Source organism: Salvelinus alpinus, chromosome 20, assembly GCF_045679555.1.
Source record: "Salvelinus alpinus chromosome 20, SLU_Salpinus.1, whole genome shotgun sequence".
Taxonomy (NCBI): Eukaryota; Metazoa; Chordata; class Actinopteri; order Salmoniformes; family Salmonidae; genus Salvelinus; species Salvelinus alpinus.
In genome coordinates, this window is record NC_092105.1 from 15,562,723 (window position 1) to 15,582,863 (window position 20,141).

Genomic DNA, 20,141 nt, shown 5'->3' on the forward strand with positions numbered 1-20,141 from the left:
AATGTTCTTTCTGTATGTTATTATGCCAGGACAATACACAAACATGCACCAATATACAGTGCCCCCCCACTTAATATTCATTCCATACGTTGTGCAACCTCCCTTTGCCAAGATAACAGCTCTGAGTCTTCTCCTATAACGCATAATGAGGTTGTAGAACACATCTCTAGATCGTTCAGATTCCCAGGTCCACGCTTGTGGACTCTCCTCTTCAGCTCATCACACAGGTTTTCTATGGGGTTTAGGTCAGGGGACTGGGGTGGCCATGGCAAAACCTTGATTCTGTGGTCAGTGAACCATTTTTGTTTTCATTTTGAGGTGTGCTTTGGATTACTGTCCTGCTGGAAGCTCCAACCACAACCCAGTTTAATCTTCCCAGCAGAGGCAGTCAGGTTTAGATTTAATATCTGTTGGTACTTTATAGAGTTCATGATACCACGTATCCTAACAAGTTGTCCAGGGCCTTTGGAAGAAAAACAGCCCCACAAGATAAAAGATCCACGGGTTGTGCCGTGGGGGAGATCTTCGTGGGCTATACTCAGCCTTGTATCAGGATGGTAAGTTGGTGGTTTGAAGATATCCCTCTAGTGGTGTGGGGGCTGTGCTTTGGCAAAGTGGGTGGGGTTATATCCTGCCTGGTTGGCCCTGTCCAGGGGTATCGTCAGACAGGGGCACAGTTTCTCCCGACCCCTCCTGTCTCAGCCTCCAGTATTTATGCTGCAATAGTTTGTGTCGGAGGGCTAGGGTCAGTCTGTTATATCTGGAGTATTTCTCCTGTCTTATCCAGTGTCCAGTGTGAATTTAAGTATGCTCTCTCTATTTCTCTAACTCTGAATGATCGGCTATGAAAAGCCAACTGACATTTACTCCTGAGGTGCTGACCTTTTGCACCCTCTATAACCACTGATTATTATTTGACCCTGTTGGTCATCTATGAACATCTTGGCCATGTTCTGTTATAATCTCCACCCGGCACAGCCAGAAGAGGACTGGCCATCCCTCATAGCCTGGTTCCTCTCTAGGTTTCTTCCTAGGTTCCAGCCTTTCTAGGGAGTTTTTCTTAGCCACCGTGCTTCTACATCTGCATTGCTTGCTGTTTGGGGTTTTAGGCTGAGTTTCTGTATAGCGCTTTGTGACATCGGCTGATGTAAAAAGGGCTTTATAAATACATTTCCTTGATTGATTGATCCACCACCATACTTCACAGTGGGGATGAGGTACTTTTCTGCACGGCTATCTTTCGGTCTACGCCAAACCCACCTCTGGTGTTTGTTTCCAAAAAGCTCTATTTTGGTCTCATTTGACCATAGAAACCGGTCCCATTGAAAGTTCCAGTAACGTTTGGCAAACTGTAGGCGCTTGAGTTTGCTGTTTGATGACAGCAAATGCTTTTTTATGGCAACCCTCCCAAACAACTTGTGGCGTCTGATTGTAGTTTGAGACTTTCTGACCCCAAGACCCAACTAACATCTGCAATTCTCTAGCTGTGATCCTTGTAGATTTTTTGGCCACTCAAACCATCATCCTCACTGTGCGTGGGGTCAATATAGACACGTCCTCTTCCAGGCTTATTGTTAACATCTCCAGTTGCTTTAAACTTCTTAGTTATTGCCTTGATAGTGGAAATGGACATTTTCAACCATTGAGACATTTTCTTATAGCCATTTCCTGATTTGTGCAGCTCAATAACCTTATGTCGCACATCATTACTGTATTCTAAGGTCTTTCCCATAGTGATGGATGACTATGGGAACTTGGCCTGTGTGTCACCTCATATTTATACCCCAGTGAAACAGGAAGTCATGGCTTACCACTTAAGTGTTCCTAATCACTCAGGTGAACTTAAAACCGTAAAATATGAATGGGAATAGAATTCAGTTAGATTTTACTCATAAGAATCTCTAGGGGTGCCAATAATTGTGGCACACGTTTCGTAGAAAAATATTTATTTCACATTAATTTTACTTCAATTAAAGGTTCGATTTTTGTGAATATTTTGAATTAAAGACCAAGAAGATAAACAGCAAATACATTTTTTTCACAGCCCGTTATGCTCATATTTACCAAGGGTGCCAATATTAGTGGAGGGCATTGTACAAATATCAAAATACACCTAAAACACACTCACAGTCTGAAGTCCAGCTCCCGGTAGCTGTGCTGGAGGTGACTGGAGATGCAGAGGACGGAAGGAGGTTGTGCCTGTCCAGGTTTAGAGTGCTCATGGCTGGGGTTTGCAGGGACGGGACCAGGGGTCTGTGGGTGGGTGTATGCTGAAGGAGGAGGCTGGATGCAGTCTAACTTGGGTTGCCCGTGGCTGGGTGGGTGGTGGGTGATGTGCCCTGGGTCAGAGTAAAGGTGGTTGGAGGAAAAGGGGCCGAGGAGGCTGGGTCCTAGAGTGAGGTGCCTGGACTGAGAGCCGAGTTGGCTGGGCTGGGGTTCGAGTTGGCTGGGCTGGGGGCCGAGGTGGCTGGGGAGAAAGTGGCTGGGCTGGGGGCCGGGGAGAGAGTGGCTGGGCTGGGGGCCAAAGTGGCTGGGGAGAGAGTGGCTGGGCTGGGGCCTACGGTGGCTGGGGAGAGAGTGGCTGGGCTGGGGCCTACGGTGGCTGGGGAGAGAGTGGCTGGGCTGGGGCCTACGGTGGCTGGGGAGAGAGTGACTGGGCTGGGGGCCGGGGAGAGAGTGGCTGGGCTGGGGCCTACGGTGGCTGGGGAGAGAGTGACTGGGCTGGGGGCCGGGGAGAGAGTGGCTGGGCTGGGGCCTACGGTGGCTGGGGAGAGAGTGGCTGCGCTGGGGCCTACGGTGGCTGGGGAGAGAGTGGCTGGGCTGGGGGCCGAGGTGGCTGGGGAGAGAGTGACTGGGCTGGGGGCCGAGGTGGCTGGGGAGAGAGTGACTGGGCTGGGGGCCGAGGTGGCTGGGGAGAGAGTGGCTGGGCTGAGGGTTGAGGTGGCTGGGGAGAGAGTGGCTGGGCTGGGGGTTGAGGTGGCTGGGGAGAGAGTGACTGGGCTGGGGGCCGAGGTGGCTGGGGAGAGAGTGGCTGGGCTGAGGGTTGAGGTGGCTGGGGAGAGAGTGGCTGGGCTGGGGGCCGAGGTGGCTGGGGAGAGAGTGGCTGGGCTGGGGCCCGAGGTGGCTGGGGAGAGAGTGGCTGGGCTGGGGCCCGAGGTGGCTGGGGAGAGAGTGACTGGGCTGGGGGCTGCGGTGGCTGGGGAGAGAGTGGCTGGGCTGGGGGCCGAGGTGGCTGGGGAGAGAGTGGCTGGGCTGGGGGCCGAGGTGGCTGGGGAGAGAGTGGCTGGGCTGGGGGCCGAGGTGGCTGGGGAGAGAGTGGCTGGGCTGGGGCCCGAGGTGGCTGGGGAGAGAGTGACTGGGCTGGTGGCCGAGGTGGCTGGGGAGAGAGTGACTGGGCTGGGGGCTGCGGTGGCTGGGGAGAGAGTGACTGGGCTGGGGGTTGAGGTGGCTGGGGAGAGAGTGGCTGGGCTGGGGGCCGAGGTGGCTGGGGAGAGAGTGGCTGGGCTGGGGGCTGCGGTGGCTAGCTAGGGGGTTATAGTGGTTGGGTTGGGGGTGTAGATTGTCTGTGTATAGATGACTGTGGCTGGATGTAGGAGTGTGGTGCCTGGATAGGGGCTGCCCACGGCTAGGGGCTGGGTTGTGGTTATTGAGGCTGGGTAAAGGGAGGCTGTGGCTGGTTAGGAGGTGCCCATGGAGGGGTCCTGCAGGCTCTTGGCCCTGGTGAACAGACACACTGGGGAAGCTCAGGCCTTTCTGCTTGGCATAGAGCTGGTACTGCAGGTAGGACAGGAGATGGCCAGCCTTGATACTGTTGGAGGGAAAGTGTATGTATGTTCAAACACTAAGTATAATGTAGATTACACTACACTTAGACACCACACACACACACACACACACACACACACACACACACACACACACACACACACACACACACACACACACACACACACACACACACACACACACACACACACACCTGTCAGTGATCCACTCCGGCCGGACCACCTTCTGGTCCCTCAGCTCCTGTATCTTACTGTTGGGCAGGTTGGTAGCGATGATGTGGGTGGTGTTAGATTGGGAGTAGTACACGTGGAACTGACCCCCATGCAGCAGCATCAGCCTGCGCAGCTCGTCCACACTGGGCTCTGGGCATAGAATTAGAATGAATAGAACTAACTCTGAAATGCGGATCCTACTCATTGTAATCCTATGGGTCTGTGGCTCTGTGCACACACACAAGCAGGGTCGAGAGTAAGAACAGGGACAGACATATCTACGTCTGGACATATTATTATTGAGTCCAGCCGTGTCTTCTGGCCTATATTCATGATGTATATCCATATTGGTTTTACAGATATACTTCTTTAAGAGCAGTGGTCACAACGGAGAAGAGACAAGGAGAGATTAAGGAGTAATGTGATATAACCAAGCCTAACGCGCGCAACAGAGAGAGAGAATACTCCCTGTGATATTTTTAAAGTTCATTTACATATCCACTGTATCTTTCCTGTGGGTCAAAGAGAGATTTGACAGAAGAGGAGGAAAGAAATGGGATAAAAAAAGGGAAAGGATGAGGAAGACAGGAGGGAGAGGGACAAAAGGAGGAGGGAGAGAGGGAGAAAGGCAGGAGGGAGAGGGGGAAAAGGAGGAGGGAGAGAGGGAGGAAGGCAGGAGGGGGAAATGAGGAGGAAGGCAGGAGGGAGAAAGGAGGAGGAAGGCAGGAGGGAGCAGTGGTGGAAAAGGTACCCAAATCTCATACTTGAGTAAAAGTAAAGATACCTTTATAGAAAATGACTCAAGTAAAAGTCACCCAGTAAAATACTACTTGAGTAAAAGTATTTGGTTTTAAATATACTTACTGTAAGTATCTCAAAATTCTAAAGGCACTCGCACATCCATGCTATCGTTTTTGCAGGTGCATGGAAACAGTTGAATAAGAGGAGAAAAAAGAAGGAACCTGCACACTGCTCTTGATAGTATCACTGCTCTTTAATAAGCGTACGTATCGGCCTCATTTGTGAGTTTTTTTTATTAGCACCCTTATATAGACCTAGCCCCACGAACATCCGTTCAACCATCGAATGGGGTTGGAGGCGAAGGAAAAACAAATAAGTGCTACCAAATATAACAATATGCATTTCATAAATATTCAAATTAAGTGTGTACATAAAACGTATTAAACACATCTGTAAAATCACAATGAGGACATCGACCTACCAAGCAAGTTTTCATAAATAATTGGGTACAGTGCAAGAAAAATGTCAGAGTAATCTGGAATAGGGGCATAATTCATGTATTCATAGGCATTTCATCATTAAGACCTTTAGAAAATAATGTCTGGAGGGTGAAATCCAAAAACACTCTTTTTCTCAGAGTATTATTTATATCACCTCCCCCGTCTGTTATCTTAACTTTCTCTATGCCACAAAATCTAAAAAGGTAGAAATGTCATGTTTTAGGTCATTAAAATGTACCGTGACTGGATAATCCCTGTCGTTTCTCCTAATTTAACTTTTACGCTCACTGATTCTCTGTTTGAGAGAACCAGAGGTTTTACCTACATAGCACAGCCCACATGGACATTTAATAATGTAGAGAACATGGGTGGTGGGCCACGTACTGACGTAATTTATTTGGAACCATTTTCCTGTATGTGGGTGGCAAAAACATTCACACTTCATCATATTGTTGCACTGTCAGCAACCTCTGCATTTATAGCTACCATTTGGAAGAGGGCGTAAAAGAGCCTGGGTGATTTTGTTTTGTGGCTGGCAGTTGGCATGGACCAATTTATTGCCTAAATTGCGACTTCTCCTATATACAATGAGTGGTGGATTCTTAAATTCAGCAGGCAAAGCTGGGTCTGATGATAAAACATGCCAGTGTTTCTTGACAGCATCTCCCACTTTTCGCGAGTTCAAAGTAAATTCAGCAAAAAAAGAAACGTCCTCTCACTGTCAACTGTGTTTATTTTCAGCAAACTTAACATGTGTAAATATTTGTATGAACATAACAAAACTCAACAACTGAGACAAACTGAACAAGTTCCACAGACATGTGACTAACAGAAATTGAATAATGTGACCCTCAAAAAGGGGGCGGGGAGGTATTAAAAAAAGGTATTAGGTGAACAATAGGTAAGAAAAAAAAATCTAAAGTAACAGTCAGTATCTGATGTGAACACCAGCTGCATTAAGTACTGCAGTGCATCTCCTCCTCATTGACTGCACCAGATTAGCCAGATGTTACCCCACTCTTCCACCAAGGCACCTGCAAGTTCCAGGACATTTCTGGGGAGAATGGCCCTAGCCCTCACCCTCCGAGCCAACAGATCCCAGACGTGCTTAATGGGATTGAGATCCGGGCTCTTCGCTGGCCATGGCAGAACACTGACATTCCTTTCTTGCAGGAAATCACACACAGAATGAGCAATATGGCTGGTGGCATTGTCATGCTGGAGGGTCATGTCAGGATGAGCCTGCAGGAAGTGTACCACATGAGGGAGGAGGATGTCTTCCCTGTAACGCACAGGGTTGAGATTGCCTGCAATGACAACAAGCTCAGTCCGATGATGCTGTGACACACCACCACAGACCATGACGGACCCTCCACCTCCAAATCGATCCGGCTCCAGAGTACAGGCCTCGGTGTAACGTTCATTCCTTCGACGATAAACGTGAATCCGACTATCATCCCTGGTGAGACAAAACCGCGACTCGTCAGTGAAGAGCACTTTTTGCCAGTCCTGTCTGGTCCAGCGACGATGGGTTTGTGCCCATAGGCGACGTTGTTGCCGGTGACGTCTGGTGAGGACCTGCCTTACAACAGGCCTACACGCCCTCAGTCCAGCCTCTCTCAGCTTTTGCGGACAGTCTGAGCACTGATGGAGGGATTGTTCGTTTCGATCCTGTGCAGGTGTTGTTACAGGTGGTCTGCCACTGCGAGGACGATCAGCTGTCCGTCCTGTCTCCCTGTAGCGCTGTCTTACGCGTCTCAAAGTACGGACATTGCAATTTATTGCCCTGGCCACATCTGCAGTCCTCATGCCGCCTTGCAGCATGTCTAAGGCACGTTCCCGCAGATGAGCAGGAACCCTGGGCATCTTTCTTTGTGTTTTTCCAGAGTCTGTAGAAAGGACTCTTTAGTGTCCGAAATATTCATAACTGTGACCTTAATTGCCTACCGTTTGTAAGCTGTTAGTGTCTTAACGACCGTTCCACAGGTGCATGTTCATTAATTGTTTGTGGTTCATTGAACAAGCATGGGAAACAGTGTTTAAACCCTTTGCAATGAAGATCTGTGAAGTTATTTGGATTTTTACGAATTATCTTTGAAAGACAGGGTCCTAAAAAAGGGACGTTTCTTTTTCTGCTGAGTTTATATGTAGTTGTGAACATTACAGTGTTCTTTAGCACTAGCGGACAAAACGTCCTCTCATAATTTTGTGTAGCAGTTCATCTCATGTTTTCCCTAATGCCAAATTAAGATCTTAATCCACACATTGTGGAGAACAGCCTCTTCTTAGAAACCTAGTGCGCATCTCTGCTGCTGTTTCTAGATAATCCTCTGGAGTGGCATATACGGCTCAGTCTGAAAAACTGGCTTCTTGGAAGTCCTCTTTTTAATGGCTCAGGATGGAACCCGTCACCCTGTAATAGAGTATTTCTGTCTGTTTCTTTTCTATACAGAGTTGTAAACAGGGTTCCATTTGATTTCTCAATCCACATATCGAGGTAATGAACACATTCAGTGTCACATTCAATAGTGAATTTGAGATTTGGGTCAATGCCATTGAGTAAGGCCATGAAGTCTGACAGCTCTTCTCCATATGCAAAAAAAATGTCCTAAACATATCGATACCACTTCAGGACTTTATTCAAAAAATTATTTTCATTTTCATTATTAACAAAACGTTCTTCAAAAAGACCCACAACGAGTAGCACAGCTTGGAGCGAATGTGGAGCCCATCAATGTTCCATTCGTTTGGAGATAGAATTCATCATTAAACCTGAAATACAGTTGAAGTTGGAAGTTTCCAAACACCTCAGCCAAATACATTTAAACTCAGTTTTTCACAATTCCTGACATTTAATCCTAGTAAAAATACCATGTCTTAGGTAAGTTAGGATCACCACTTTATTTTAAGAATGTGAAATGTCAGAATAATAGCAGAGAGAATGATTTATTTCAGCTTTTATTTATTTCATCACATTCCCAGTGGGTCAGAAGTTTACGTACACTCAATTAGTATTTGGTAGCGTTGCCATTCAATTGTTTAACTTGGGTCAAACGTTTCGGGTATCCTTCCACAAACCTCCCACAGTAAGTTGGGGGAATTTTGGCCCATTCCTCCTGACAGAGCTGGTGTAACTGAGTCAGGTTTGTAGGCCTCCTTGCTCGCACACACTTTTTCAGTTCTGCTCACAAATTGTCTATGGGATTGAGGTCAGGGCTTTGTGATGGACACTCCAATACCTTGACTTTGTTGTCCTTAAGCCATTTTGCCACAACTTTGGAAGTATGCTTGGGGTCATTGTCCATGTGGAAGACCCATTTGCGACCAAGCTTTAACTTCCTGACTGATGTCTTGAGATGTTGCTTCAATATATCCACATAATGTTTCTTCCTCATGATGTCCTCTATTCTGTGAAGTGCACCAGTCCCTCCTGCAGCAAAGCACCCCCACAACATGATGCTGCTACCCCCGTGCTTCACGGTTGGGATGGTGTTCTTTGGCTTGGAAACCTCCCCCTTTTTCCTCCAGAAATAACGATGGTCATCATGGCCAAACAGCTCTATTTTTGTTTTATCAGACCAGAGGACATTTCTCCAAAAAGTACGATCTTTGTCCCCATGTGCAGTTGCAAACCGTAGTCTGGCTTTTTTATGGCGGTTTGGAGCAGTGGCTTCTTCCTTGCTGAGCGGCCTTTCAGGTTATGTCGATATAGGACTTGTTTTACTGTGGATATACAGTGGGGCAAAAAAGTATTTAGTCAGCCACCAATTGTGCAAGTTCTCCCACTTAAAAAGATGAGAGAGGCCTGTAATTTTCATCATAGGTACACTTCAACTATGACAGACAAAATGAGAAGAAAAAAAATCCAGAAAATCACATTGTAGGATTTTTAATGAATTTATTTGCAAATTATGGTGCAATGTAATCAGCGTCCAAAAAGGCTGGTTACCGATTGTTATGAAAACTTGAAATCGGCCCTAATTAATCGGCCGACCTCTAATAGAGATTGCATCATCTGTGGATCTGGGCGGTATGCAAATTGGAGAAGGTCTAGGGTTTCTGGGATAATGGTGTTGACGTGAGCCATTACCAACCTTTCAAAGCACTTCATGGCTATGGGTGCTACGGGTCTGTAGTCATTTAGGCAGGTTGCCTTCGTGTTCTTGGGCACAGGGACTATGGTGGTCTGCTTGAAACATGTTGGTATTACAGACTCAATCAGGGACATGTTGAAAATGTCAGTGAAGACACCTGCCAGTTGGTCAGCACATGTCCGGAGCACACGTCCTGGTAATCCGTCTGGCCCCGCAGCCTTGTGAGTGTTGACCTGTTTAAAGGTCTTACGTCGGCTACAGACAGCGTGATCACACAGTCGTCCGGAACAGCTGATGCTTTCATACATACCTCAGTGTTGCTTGCCTCGAAGCGAGCATAGAAGTGATTTAGCTCGTCTGGTAGGCTCGTGTCACTGGGCAGCTTGCGGGTGTGCTTCCCTTTGTAGTCTGTAATAGTTTTCAAGCCCTGCCACATAAGACGAGCTTTGGAGCCGGTGTAGTACGATTCAATCTTAGCCCTGTATTGACGCTTTGCCTGTATGATGGTTCGTCGGAGGGCATAGCAGGATTTTTTATAAGCTTCCGGGTTAGAGTCCCGCACCTTGAAAGCGGCAGCTCTACCTTTTAGCTCAGTGCGAATGTTGCCTGTAATCCATGGCTTCTGGTTGGGGTATGTACGTACAGTCACTGTGGGGACGACGTCCTCGATGCACTTATTGATAAAGCCAGTGACTGATGTGGTGTACTCCTCAATGCCATCGGAAGATGCAGGTTCCTTTTTTCTCAAATATACTTAAGTATCAAAAGTAAAAATAATTTCAAATTACTTATATTAAGCAAACAGCCACATTTTCTTGTTTTTTATTTATTTATGGATAGCCAGGGGCACACTTCAACACTCAGACATCACGTACAAACAAAGGATTTGATTCCATCAGATCAGAGAGAGTAGGGAAGACCAGGGATGTTCTCTTGATAAGTATGTGAATTAGACCACATTTTCCTGTCCTGCTAAGCATTCAAAATAGAGTACTTTGGGTGTCAGGGAAAATGTATGGAGAAAAAGTACATTATTTTCTTTAGGAATGTAGTTAAGTAAAATATAAAATAGTAAAGTACAGATACCCCAAAAAACGACTTAACTTCTACCGCGTCAGAAACCCGGATCCGGGAGCACCCCCCAACCCCTACCAGTAAAAAAGCTGAATAGCATAGCTAGCATAGCGTCACAAGTAAATAGTAGCATCTAAATATCATTCAATCACAAGTCCAAGATACCAGATGAAAGATCCACTTCTTGTGAATCCAGCAATCATTTCTGATTTTTAAAATGTTTTACAGGGAAGACACAATATGTAAATCTATTAGCTAACCACGTTAGCAAAAGACACCATTTTTCTTTGTCCACCATTTTTTCTCTCCACCAGTAGCTATCACCAATTCGGCCAAATAAAGATATTGATAGCCACTAACCAAGAAAAAACCTCATCAGATGACAGTCTGATAACATATTTATTGTATAGGATAGTTTTTGTTAGAAAAATGTGCATATTTCAGGTAGAAATCATAGTTTACAATTGCACCCACCATCACAACTCGACTAGAATAAATACAGAGAGCAACGTGTATTACCAATTTACTCATCATAAAACATTTCATAAAAATAGACAAAGCATAGCAATGGAAAGACACAGATCTTGTGAATTCAGACAATATTTCAGATTTTCTAAGCGTTTTACAGCGAAAACACAATAAATCGTTATATTAGCATACCACATGTGCAAACGTTACCCCAGCATGAATTCAAGGCAACGGGAGCGATAACGTTATGATCACCAAAATATATTAATTTTTTCACTAACCTTCTCAGAATTCTTCCGATGACACTCCTGTAACATCATATTACAACATACATATAGAGTTTGTTCGAAAATGTGCATATTTAGCCACAAAAAAACGTGGTTATACAATGAGAATAGTAGCAAAACTGGCCTGAAAATGTCGGGCGCTATCTTTGAGAGTGATCTAGTCTAATCGATAGCTAATCATAAACTTGACTAAAAAATACAGGGTTGACAGGAATCGAAAGACAAATTAGTTCTTAATGCAATCGCTGACTTACATTTCTAAAATTATCCTTACTGTGCAATACCGGGTCCGCCAAAGCGAAGCTACACATAACAAAATGGCGATATATGCGTTTAAAATTTTTCAACAGAACAGCGATTTATCATCATAAATAGTTCTTACTGTGAGCTGTTCTTCCATCAGAATCTTGGGCAATGTATCCTTTCTCCGGTCTAATCGTCTTTTGGTCGAAAGATGTCCTCTTGTCTCGTCGAAATGGCCAATAACGTTCGGTATGTACAGGAAACGTGCCCAGCTCATGGAAGGGCGTCACAAATAAATGCCTCAAAATCGCACTAAACGGATATAAATTGCTATAAAACGGTTTAAATTAACTACCTTATGATGTTTTTAACACCTATAACAAGTAAAAACATGACCGGCGATATATTACTGGCTAAACCAAGGCTTGGAAAGGGGTCGGTCCGACGCCCTTCATGCGTCCAGCGCAGGATCCAAAAGAAAGCTACTTCCGGTCTTTTGTGTTTTATACGGGCCCTGATTGCGCAATCGACTCCATTCAAATTGTCACCACTTACTGACATCTAGAGGAAGGTGTAGGCAGTGTTTGTATCCTCATAGCATTCACAGGGACATTAAAACTGACCTGGGACCAGAGGCCAAGATTTCTGAAATCTCACTCCCTGTCAGGAAAAGTGCTGTAGATAGAGTTCTGTTCCACTCAGAGACATAATTCCAACGGTTATAGAAACTAGAGTGTTTTCTATCCAATAATAACAATAATATGCATATTGTACGAGCAAGAATTGACTACTAGGCAGTTTAATTTGGCAATGTCAAAAAAATAAAAGTGCTAACAGCACCCCCTATTGACAAATTAAGTAGTACTTTAAAGTGTTTTTACTATAGCACTTTACACCACTGGGAAGGAGAGGGGAAAGGGGGAGGAAGGACATGTGGGAAAACAGAATAAAGAGGCAGAAAGTTAAACATACAACAAATTAAAGAACTGAACCCCACATGAACCATGTCTATTATCTAGTAACACACACACACACACACACACACACACACACACACACACACACACACACACACACACACACACACACACACGTATAGCTACTTGTAGTCAAGTAGCTATACGAGGGATCACGCTAGGATCAGTGGGGTACGGGTGGGGTATAGGTTAACGCCCATTTGTCTCACCTGTGTACCCTTTGACATAGATGGCCACCCCAGTGAAGATGCTGGAGCAGGCTCCATATTTCAGCTTCTCTCTCGGGGCGTCCAGCTTAAACTGCTCATCCAGCTTGGACACCTTGGCAGCCATGTATCCACCCTGCGCACACACACCCACACACACACCCAAACGCAACAACCTTAGAATTTGTTCTAGCAAGAATACTCAGCCCCACATTTCAGACTGATATGAACATGCACAACTATGAAAAGCTGGGTCCTCTCATCATGTCCGACACAGAGAGTCCTCTCATCATAGAATGGCCTTACTGAAGAGTTCAGTGACTTTCAACATGGCACTGTCATAGGATACCACCTTTCCAACAAGTCAGTTGTCAAATTTCTGCCCTGCTACAGCTGTCCCAGTCAACTATAAGTGCTGTTATTGTGAAGTGGAAACGTCTAGGAGCAACAACGGCTCAGCCGCAAAGTGGTAGCCCACACAAGCTCACAGAAGTGCTGGAGCACGTAAAAATCATCTGTCCTTGGTTGCAACACTCAGAGTGGTGTAGAGTGGCTGGAGTGGTGTAAAGCTCACCGCCATTGGACTCTGGAGCAGTGGAAACGCATTCTCTGGAGTGACGAATCATGCTTCACCATCAGGGAGTCCGACGGACGACTCTGGGTTTGGAGGATGCCAGGAGAACGCTACCTGCCCCCAATGCATTGTGCAACTGTAAAGTTTGGTGGAGGAGGAATAATGGCCTGGGGCTGTTTTTCATGGTTCGGACTAGGCCCCTTAGTTCCAGTGAAGGGAAATCTTAATGCTACAGCATACAATGACATTCTAGACGATTCTGTGCTTCCAACTTTGTGGCAATAGTTTGGGGAAGGTCCTTTCCTGTTTCAGCATGACTATGCCCACATGCACAAAGCGAGGTCCATACAGAAATGGTTTGTCGAGATTGCTGTGGAAGAACTTGACCCCATCGAACACCTTTGGGATGAATTGGAAAGCCAACTGCGAGCCAGGCCTAATCGCCCAACATCAGTGCCCGACCTCACTAATGCTTGTGGCTGAATGGAAGCAAGTCCCCACAGCAATGTTCCAACATCTAGTGGAACGCCTTCCCAGAAGAGCAGAGGCTGTTATAGGCTGGTATAGCCACAAAGGGGGACCAACTCCATATTAAATGTCCATGATTTTGGAATGAGAGGTTTGGCTTGTATTGTAATTCGTGATGGACACAGGGAGATGTACACCAGGCCCCACCCTATATAACAGTGTATGTGAGAGATTGGTGTTTCCTTAAGCTGACTATATATCCTTTCACCCTCCTTGGTCTCTTTGTCCCGAACACACACATATATATTTATACTCCGGAGTCAGACATCGCTCGTCCTAAAATGGCTATACTTCTTAATTATTTTACTTTTATGTGATTTGTGTGTATTGTTGTTAGATATAACTGTACTGTTGGAGCTATGAAACACAAGCATTTCACTACACCTGCAATAACATATGCTAAATATATGTTTCAAATATAAAATTTGATTTGACAAGAATGGAATCTGGGTTGTTTGCACAATTCCAAGACCATATTATCCCACTGAGCTAAAGGGAGCAAATGGTACAATGTAACAGACAGCGCCACGCTCATGTGTCTCCACTGCAACGGAAAATGGAAGTTACTCACCCTGGAAGCCCAACCGTTGTCATCACCGTCTCTCTTCCTCCGTCCATCTCCACTCATACTGAGGGACACCTGGAGGAGAGAGGAGATATTTTAGTGGACTCTAAAATGAGGAGTCACGTCTATGTAACGCTGTGTATTTGTTATCAGGTTTGCAGACGATCGATCAGCCAGCTTTGTACACTAATTAGGCTTGTATTGTAATTCGTGATGGACACAGGGAGATGTACACCAGGCCCCACCCTATATAGCAGTGTATGTGGGAGATTGGTGTGTCCTTAAGCTGACTGACTATATATCCTTTCACCCTCCTTGGTCTCTTTGTCCCGAACACACACACACACACACACACACACACACACACACACACACACACACACACACACACACACACACACACACACACACACACACACACACACACACACACACACACACACACACACACGTGTTGCTCTCCCCCCATTTTCTCACCCGATGTCATGAGTGCCTCTTTCTCTCTTAGAAGGTGTGACTATGGTGAGACAATCATCACCCTCTCTCTTATTACATTATTTTTCCAATATCCCTCTGCACACTTTAGTTCTGGCCTTGAGAATCATAGCTCTCCTCTCACACTGAGGCCTCTTCAAACCCCCTCTAACGGCTTTATAGTCCAATTCATCTGCTTGTCTGTGGTCCAATTTGACATGAGGCGGTTTCCGGTGCTCAAGGAGAGCTCATCAATTGTAGATTTTGGAGTATACTCTCCCTTTACCACCGACTCCAGCCTCAGTCAGCAACCCACTACCAACTGAGCCACATCTGTTGAATGAACAGAGAGACACAGTCAGTCAGACAGACAACCACTGTCAAACCTGTGTGCCCAACATGCCTGTCACCTGTAGCTGACTGCTGTGATTGAAGCGTGTGACTTAGATCCTGCCAGGGCCAGAAGCTCAAATCATGCAAATGAGCACGAGCAGGAAGAACACGCAGGTCAGTTCAAAAGGGAGGAGACATCACACAAGAAGAACAGGCTTCAGAAAGGAGGAGAAGTAGGCTGAAAAGGAGGATGGAGAAATGCTATGGACAAAGGCACAGAAAGAAATACAGAGAGAGATGGATTGAGACTGTTTTTTCCCACTAACGCATCCGCCTGTGTCGGCCGTCTGTATCTGTGGTGAAAAGTGGCAGAACTACAACACTGTTTGTCAGACCGGGAGACATCCTGAAGATCTGTCTTCTCACAAAAACATCTATCGTCCGAACGATTTGGCCTACAATCTACACTGAACAAAAATAAAACGCAACATGCTACAATTTCACAGATTTTACTGAGTTACAGCTCATATAAGGAAATCAAATCATTTGAAATAAACTCATTAGGCCCTAATCTATGGATTTCACATGACTGGGAATACAGATATGCAACTGTTGGTCACAGATTAAAATAAGTTAAGTAGGGGCGTGGATCAGAAAACCAGTCAGCTTCTGTTGACAACCATTTGCCTCAAGCATCGCGACACATCTCCTTCGCATAGAGTTGATCAGGCTGTTGATTGTGGCCTGTGGAATGTTGTCCCACTCCTCTTCAATGGCTGTGCAAAGTTCCTGGATATTGGCGGGAACTGGAACACGCTATCGTACATGTCGATCCAGTGCATCCCAAATATGCTCAATGTGTGGCATGTCTGGTGAGTATGCAGGCTATGGAAGAACTGGGATATTTTCAGCTTCCAGGAAATGTGTACAGATCTTTGCGATATGGGGCCATGCATTATCATGCTGAAACATGAGGGGACGGCGGTGGATGAATGGCACCACAATGGGCCTCAGGATCTCGTCACAGTATCTCTGTGCATTCAAATTGCCATCAATAAAATGCAATTATGTTTGTTGTCCGTAGCTTATGCCTGCCCATACCATAACCCCACCGCCACCATGGAGCACTCCGTTCACAACGCTGACATCAACAAATGAAGAGCACACTTCTCCAGCGTGCCTGTGGCCATCCAAAGGGAGCATTTGCCCACTGAAGTCGGGTACGATGCCGGACTGCAGTCAGGTTAAGACCCTGGTAGCTGTAGAACCGTTTGAGGATCTCAGGACCCATGCCAAATCTTTTTAGTTTCCTGAGGGGGAATAGGCTTTGTTGTGCCCTCTTCACGACTGTCTTGGTGTGTTTGGACTATTCTAGTTTGTTGTTGATGTGGACACCAAGGAACTTGAAGCTCTCAACCTGCTCCACTACAGCCCCGTCGATGAGAACGGGAGCGTGCTCGGTCCTCCTTTTCCTGTAGTCCACAATCATCTCCTTAGTCTTGGTTACGTTGAGGGATAGGTTGTTATTCTGGCACCACACGCCCAGGTCTCTGACTTCCTCCCTATAGGCTGTCTCCTCGTTGTCGGTGATCAGGCCTACCACTGTTGTGTCGTCTGCAAACTTAATGATGGTGTTGGAGTCGTGCCTGGCCATGCAGCCGTGGGTGAACAGGGAGTACAGGAGGGGACTGAGCACGCACCCCTGTGGAGCTCCAGTGTTGAGGATCAGCGTGGCAGATGTGTTGCTACCTACCCTTACCACCTGGGGGCGGCCCATCAGAAAGTCCAGGATCCAGTTGCAGAGGGAGGTGTTTAGTCCCAGGATTTGATTTTGAATTTGATTTGAATTAGTGATGAGCTTTGAGGGTACTATGGTGTTGAACGCTGAGCTGTAGTCAATGAATAGCATTCTCTCATAAGTGTTCCTTTTGTCCAGGTGGGAAACGGCAGTGTGGAGTGCAATAGAGATTGCATCATCTGTGGATCTGTTTGGGCGGTATGCAAATTGGAGTGGGTCTAGGGTTTCTGGGATAATGGTGTTTATGTGAGCCATTACCAACCTTTCAAAGCACTTCATGGCTACAGACGTGAGTGCTATGGGTCTGTAGTCATTTAGGCAGGTTGCCTTCGTGTTCATGGGCACAGGGACTATGGTGGTCTGCTTGAAACATGTTGGTATTACCGACTCAATCAGGGACATGTTGAAAATGTCAGTGAAGACACCTGCCAGTTGGTCAGCACATGCTCGGAGCACACGTCCTGGTAATCCGTCTGGCCCCGCAGCCTTGTGTATGTTGACCTGTTTAAAGGTCTTACTCATGTCAGCTACGGAGAGCGTGATCACACAGTCGTCCGGAACAGCTGATGCTCTTATGCATGCCTCAGTGTTGCTTGTCCTGAAGCGAGCATAGAAGTGATTTAGCTCGTCTGGTAGGCTCGTGTCACTGGGCAGCTTGCGGGTGTGCTTCCCTTTGTAGTCTGTAATAGTTTGCAAGCCTTGCCACATAAGACGAGCGTCGGAGCCGGTGTAGTATGATTCAATCTTAGCCCTGTATTGACGCTTTGCCTGTTTGATGGTTCGTCGGAAGGCATAGCAGGATTTCTTGTCAGCTTTCGGGTTAGAGTCCCGCACCTTGAAAGCGGCAGCTCTACCCTTTAGCTCAGTGCGAATGTTGCCTGTAATCCATGGCTTCTGGTTGGGGTATGTACGTACAGTCACTGTGGGGACGACGTCCTCGATGCACTTATTGATAAAGCCAGTGACTGATGTTGTTTACTCCTCAATGCCATCGGAAGAATCCCAGAACATATTCCAGTCTGTGATAGCAAAACAGTCCTGTAGTTTAGCATCTGCTTCATCTGACCACTTTTTTATAGGCCGAGTCACTTGTGCTTACTGCTTTAATTTTTGCTTGTGAGCAGGAATCAGGAGGATAGAGTTGTGATCGGATTTACCAAACGGAGGGTGTGGAGTACAGGTGATCTAGAATTTTTTTCCCTCTGGTTGCACATTTAACATGTTGACAGAAATTTGATAGAACTGATAGAAGTTTCCCTGCATTAACTTCTCTAGGGTATGTGGGACGGTAGCGTCCCACCTCGTCAACAGCCAGTGAAACTGCAGGGCGCCAAATTCAAAACAACAGAAATCCCATAATTTAAATTCCTCAAACATACAAGTATTTTACACCATTTTAAAGCTACACTTGTTGTAAATCCAGCCAAAGTGTCCGATTTCAAAAAGGTTTTACGACGAAAGCACACCAAACGATTATGTTAGGTATGAGCCAAGTCACAGAAAAAGACAGCCATTTTTTTCAGCTAAAGAGAGCAGTAACAAAAAGCAGAAAAAGAGATAAAATGAATCACTAACCTTTGATGATCTTCATCAGATGACACTCATAGGACTTCACGTTACACAATACATGTATTTTTTGTTCGGTAAAGTTAATATTTATATCCAAAAATCTGAGTTTAGGCAAGACACTACTGTCTCACTTGGCAAAAAGCCTGAGAAAATGCAGAGCGCCATATTCAAATTAATTACTATGAAAATTACTATAAAAATCAAACTTTCATTAAATCACACATGAAAGATACCAAATTAAAGCTACACTGGTTGTGAATCCAGCCAACATGTCAAAATTCAAATAGGCTTTTCGCATACGATGCTATTATCTGAGTATAGCACAATAGTAAACAAAGAGAGAAGCATATTTCAACCCTGCAGGCGCGACACAAAACGCAGAAATAAAAATATAATTCATGCCTTACCTTTGACGAGCTTCTGTTGTTGGCACTCCAATATGTCCCATAAACATCACAAATGGTCCTTTTGTTCGATTAATTTCCGTCGATATATATCCAAAATGTCAATTTATTTGGCGCGTTTGATCCAGAAAAACACAGGTTCCAACTTGCTCAAACATGACGACAAAATATCTCCCTTTGCCAAAAAATGTCAAACTACTTTTGTAATACAACTTTAGGTATTTTTTAACGTTAATAATCGATAAAATTGAAGACGGGATGATCTGTGTTCAATACAGGATTAAAACCAACCGTAGCATGCCTTCTGGTCATGCGCTTCAATCAAACAGCACACCTAGAGTGACTCGACTTCAAGATGGCCGTATTTCTTCATTACACAAAGGAATAACCTCAACCAAATTCTCAGGACTGTTGACATCCAGTGGAAGCCGTAGGAACTGCAAGCAATTCGCTTAGAAATCTGGTTTCCCAATGAAACCTCATTGAAAACAGGGTGACCTTAAAAAAAAAATCAGAATGGTTTGTCCTCGGGGTTTCACCTGCTAAATAAGTTCTGTTATACTCACAGACATGATTCAAACAGTTTTAGAAACTTCAGTGTTTTCTATCCAAATATACTAGTAATATGCATATCTTATCTCCTGGGGATGAGTAGCTGGCAGTTGAATTTGGGTATGCTTTTCATCCAAACGTGAAAATGCTGCCCCCTACCCTGCAGAGAAGTTAAAGTCTCCGGCCACTAGGAGCGCCGCCTCTGGGTGAGTGGTTTCCTGTTTGCTTATTTCCTTATACAGCTGACTGAGTGCGGTCTTAGTGCCAGCATCTGTCTGTGGTGGTAAATAACCAGCCACGAAAAGTATAGCTGAAAACTCTCTAGGCAAGTAGTGTGGCCTGCAATTTATCACAATATACTCTACTTCAGGCGAGCAAAATCTAGAGACTTCCTTATATTTTGTGCACCAGCTGTTGTTTACAAATATGCACAGACCCCCCCCCACCCCTTGTCTTACCGGAGTGCGCTGTTCCATCTTGCCGATGCAGCGTATATCCCGCTAGCTGAATATCCATGTCATCATTCAGCCACGATTCCGTGAAACATAGGATATTACAGTGTTTGATGTCCCGTTGGTAGGATATTCGTGATCATACCTCATCTAATTTATTGTCCAATGATTGCACATTGGCGAGTAGTATTGACGGTAACTTTCCCAGTCGCCTCCAGGTCCTGACCAGGCATCTGGCTCATCGTCCTCTGTACCTGCGTCGCTTCCTCTTGCAAATAACGGGGATGTTGGCCCTGTGGGGTGT

The 20,141-nt window shown here is 45.6% G+C and overlaps 1 protein-coding gene across 3 annotated transcripts in view; it reads right to left on the reverse strand.

The window, feature by feature from the left end:
- LOC139546358 (uncharacterized) overlaps positions 1-20,141 on the reverse strand; it is a 36,396-nt gene that overhangs the window by 13,866 nt on the left and 2,389 nt on the right. For 2 of the 3 annotated variants that reach the window (XM_071354648.1, XM_071354650.1), the window contains exons 2-5: positions 14,262-14,330; positions 12,592-12,724; positions 3,980-4,148; positions 2,129-3,808 (exon numbers count right to left, since the gene is read on the reverse strand). In XM_071354648.1, the coding sequence (XP_071210749.1) occupies positions 2,129-3,808; positions 3,980-4,148; positions 12,592-12,724; positions 14,262-14,318 (2,039 nt within the window). In that variant the 5' untranslated portion in view covers positions 14,319-14,330. Of the gene's footprint in view, positions 1-2,128; positions 3,809-3,979; positions 4,149-12,591; positions 12,725-14,261; positions 14,331-14,732; positions 15,063-20,141 lie in introns of all 3 variants that reach the window. The other variant, XM_071354649.1, reaches the window with a different exon arrangement.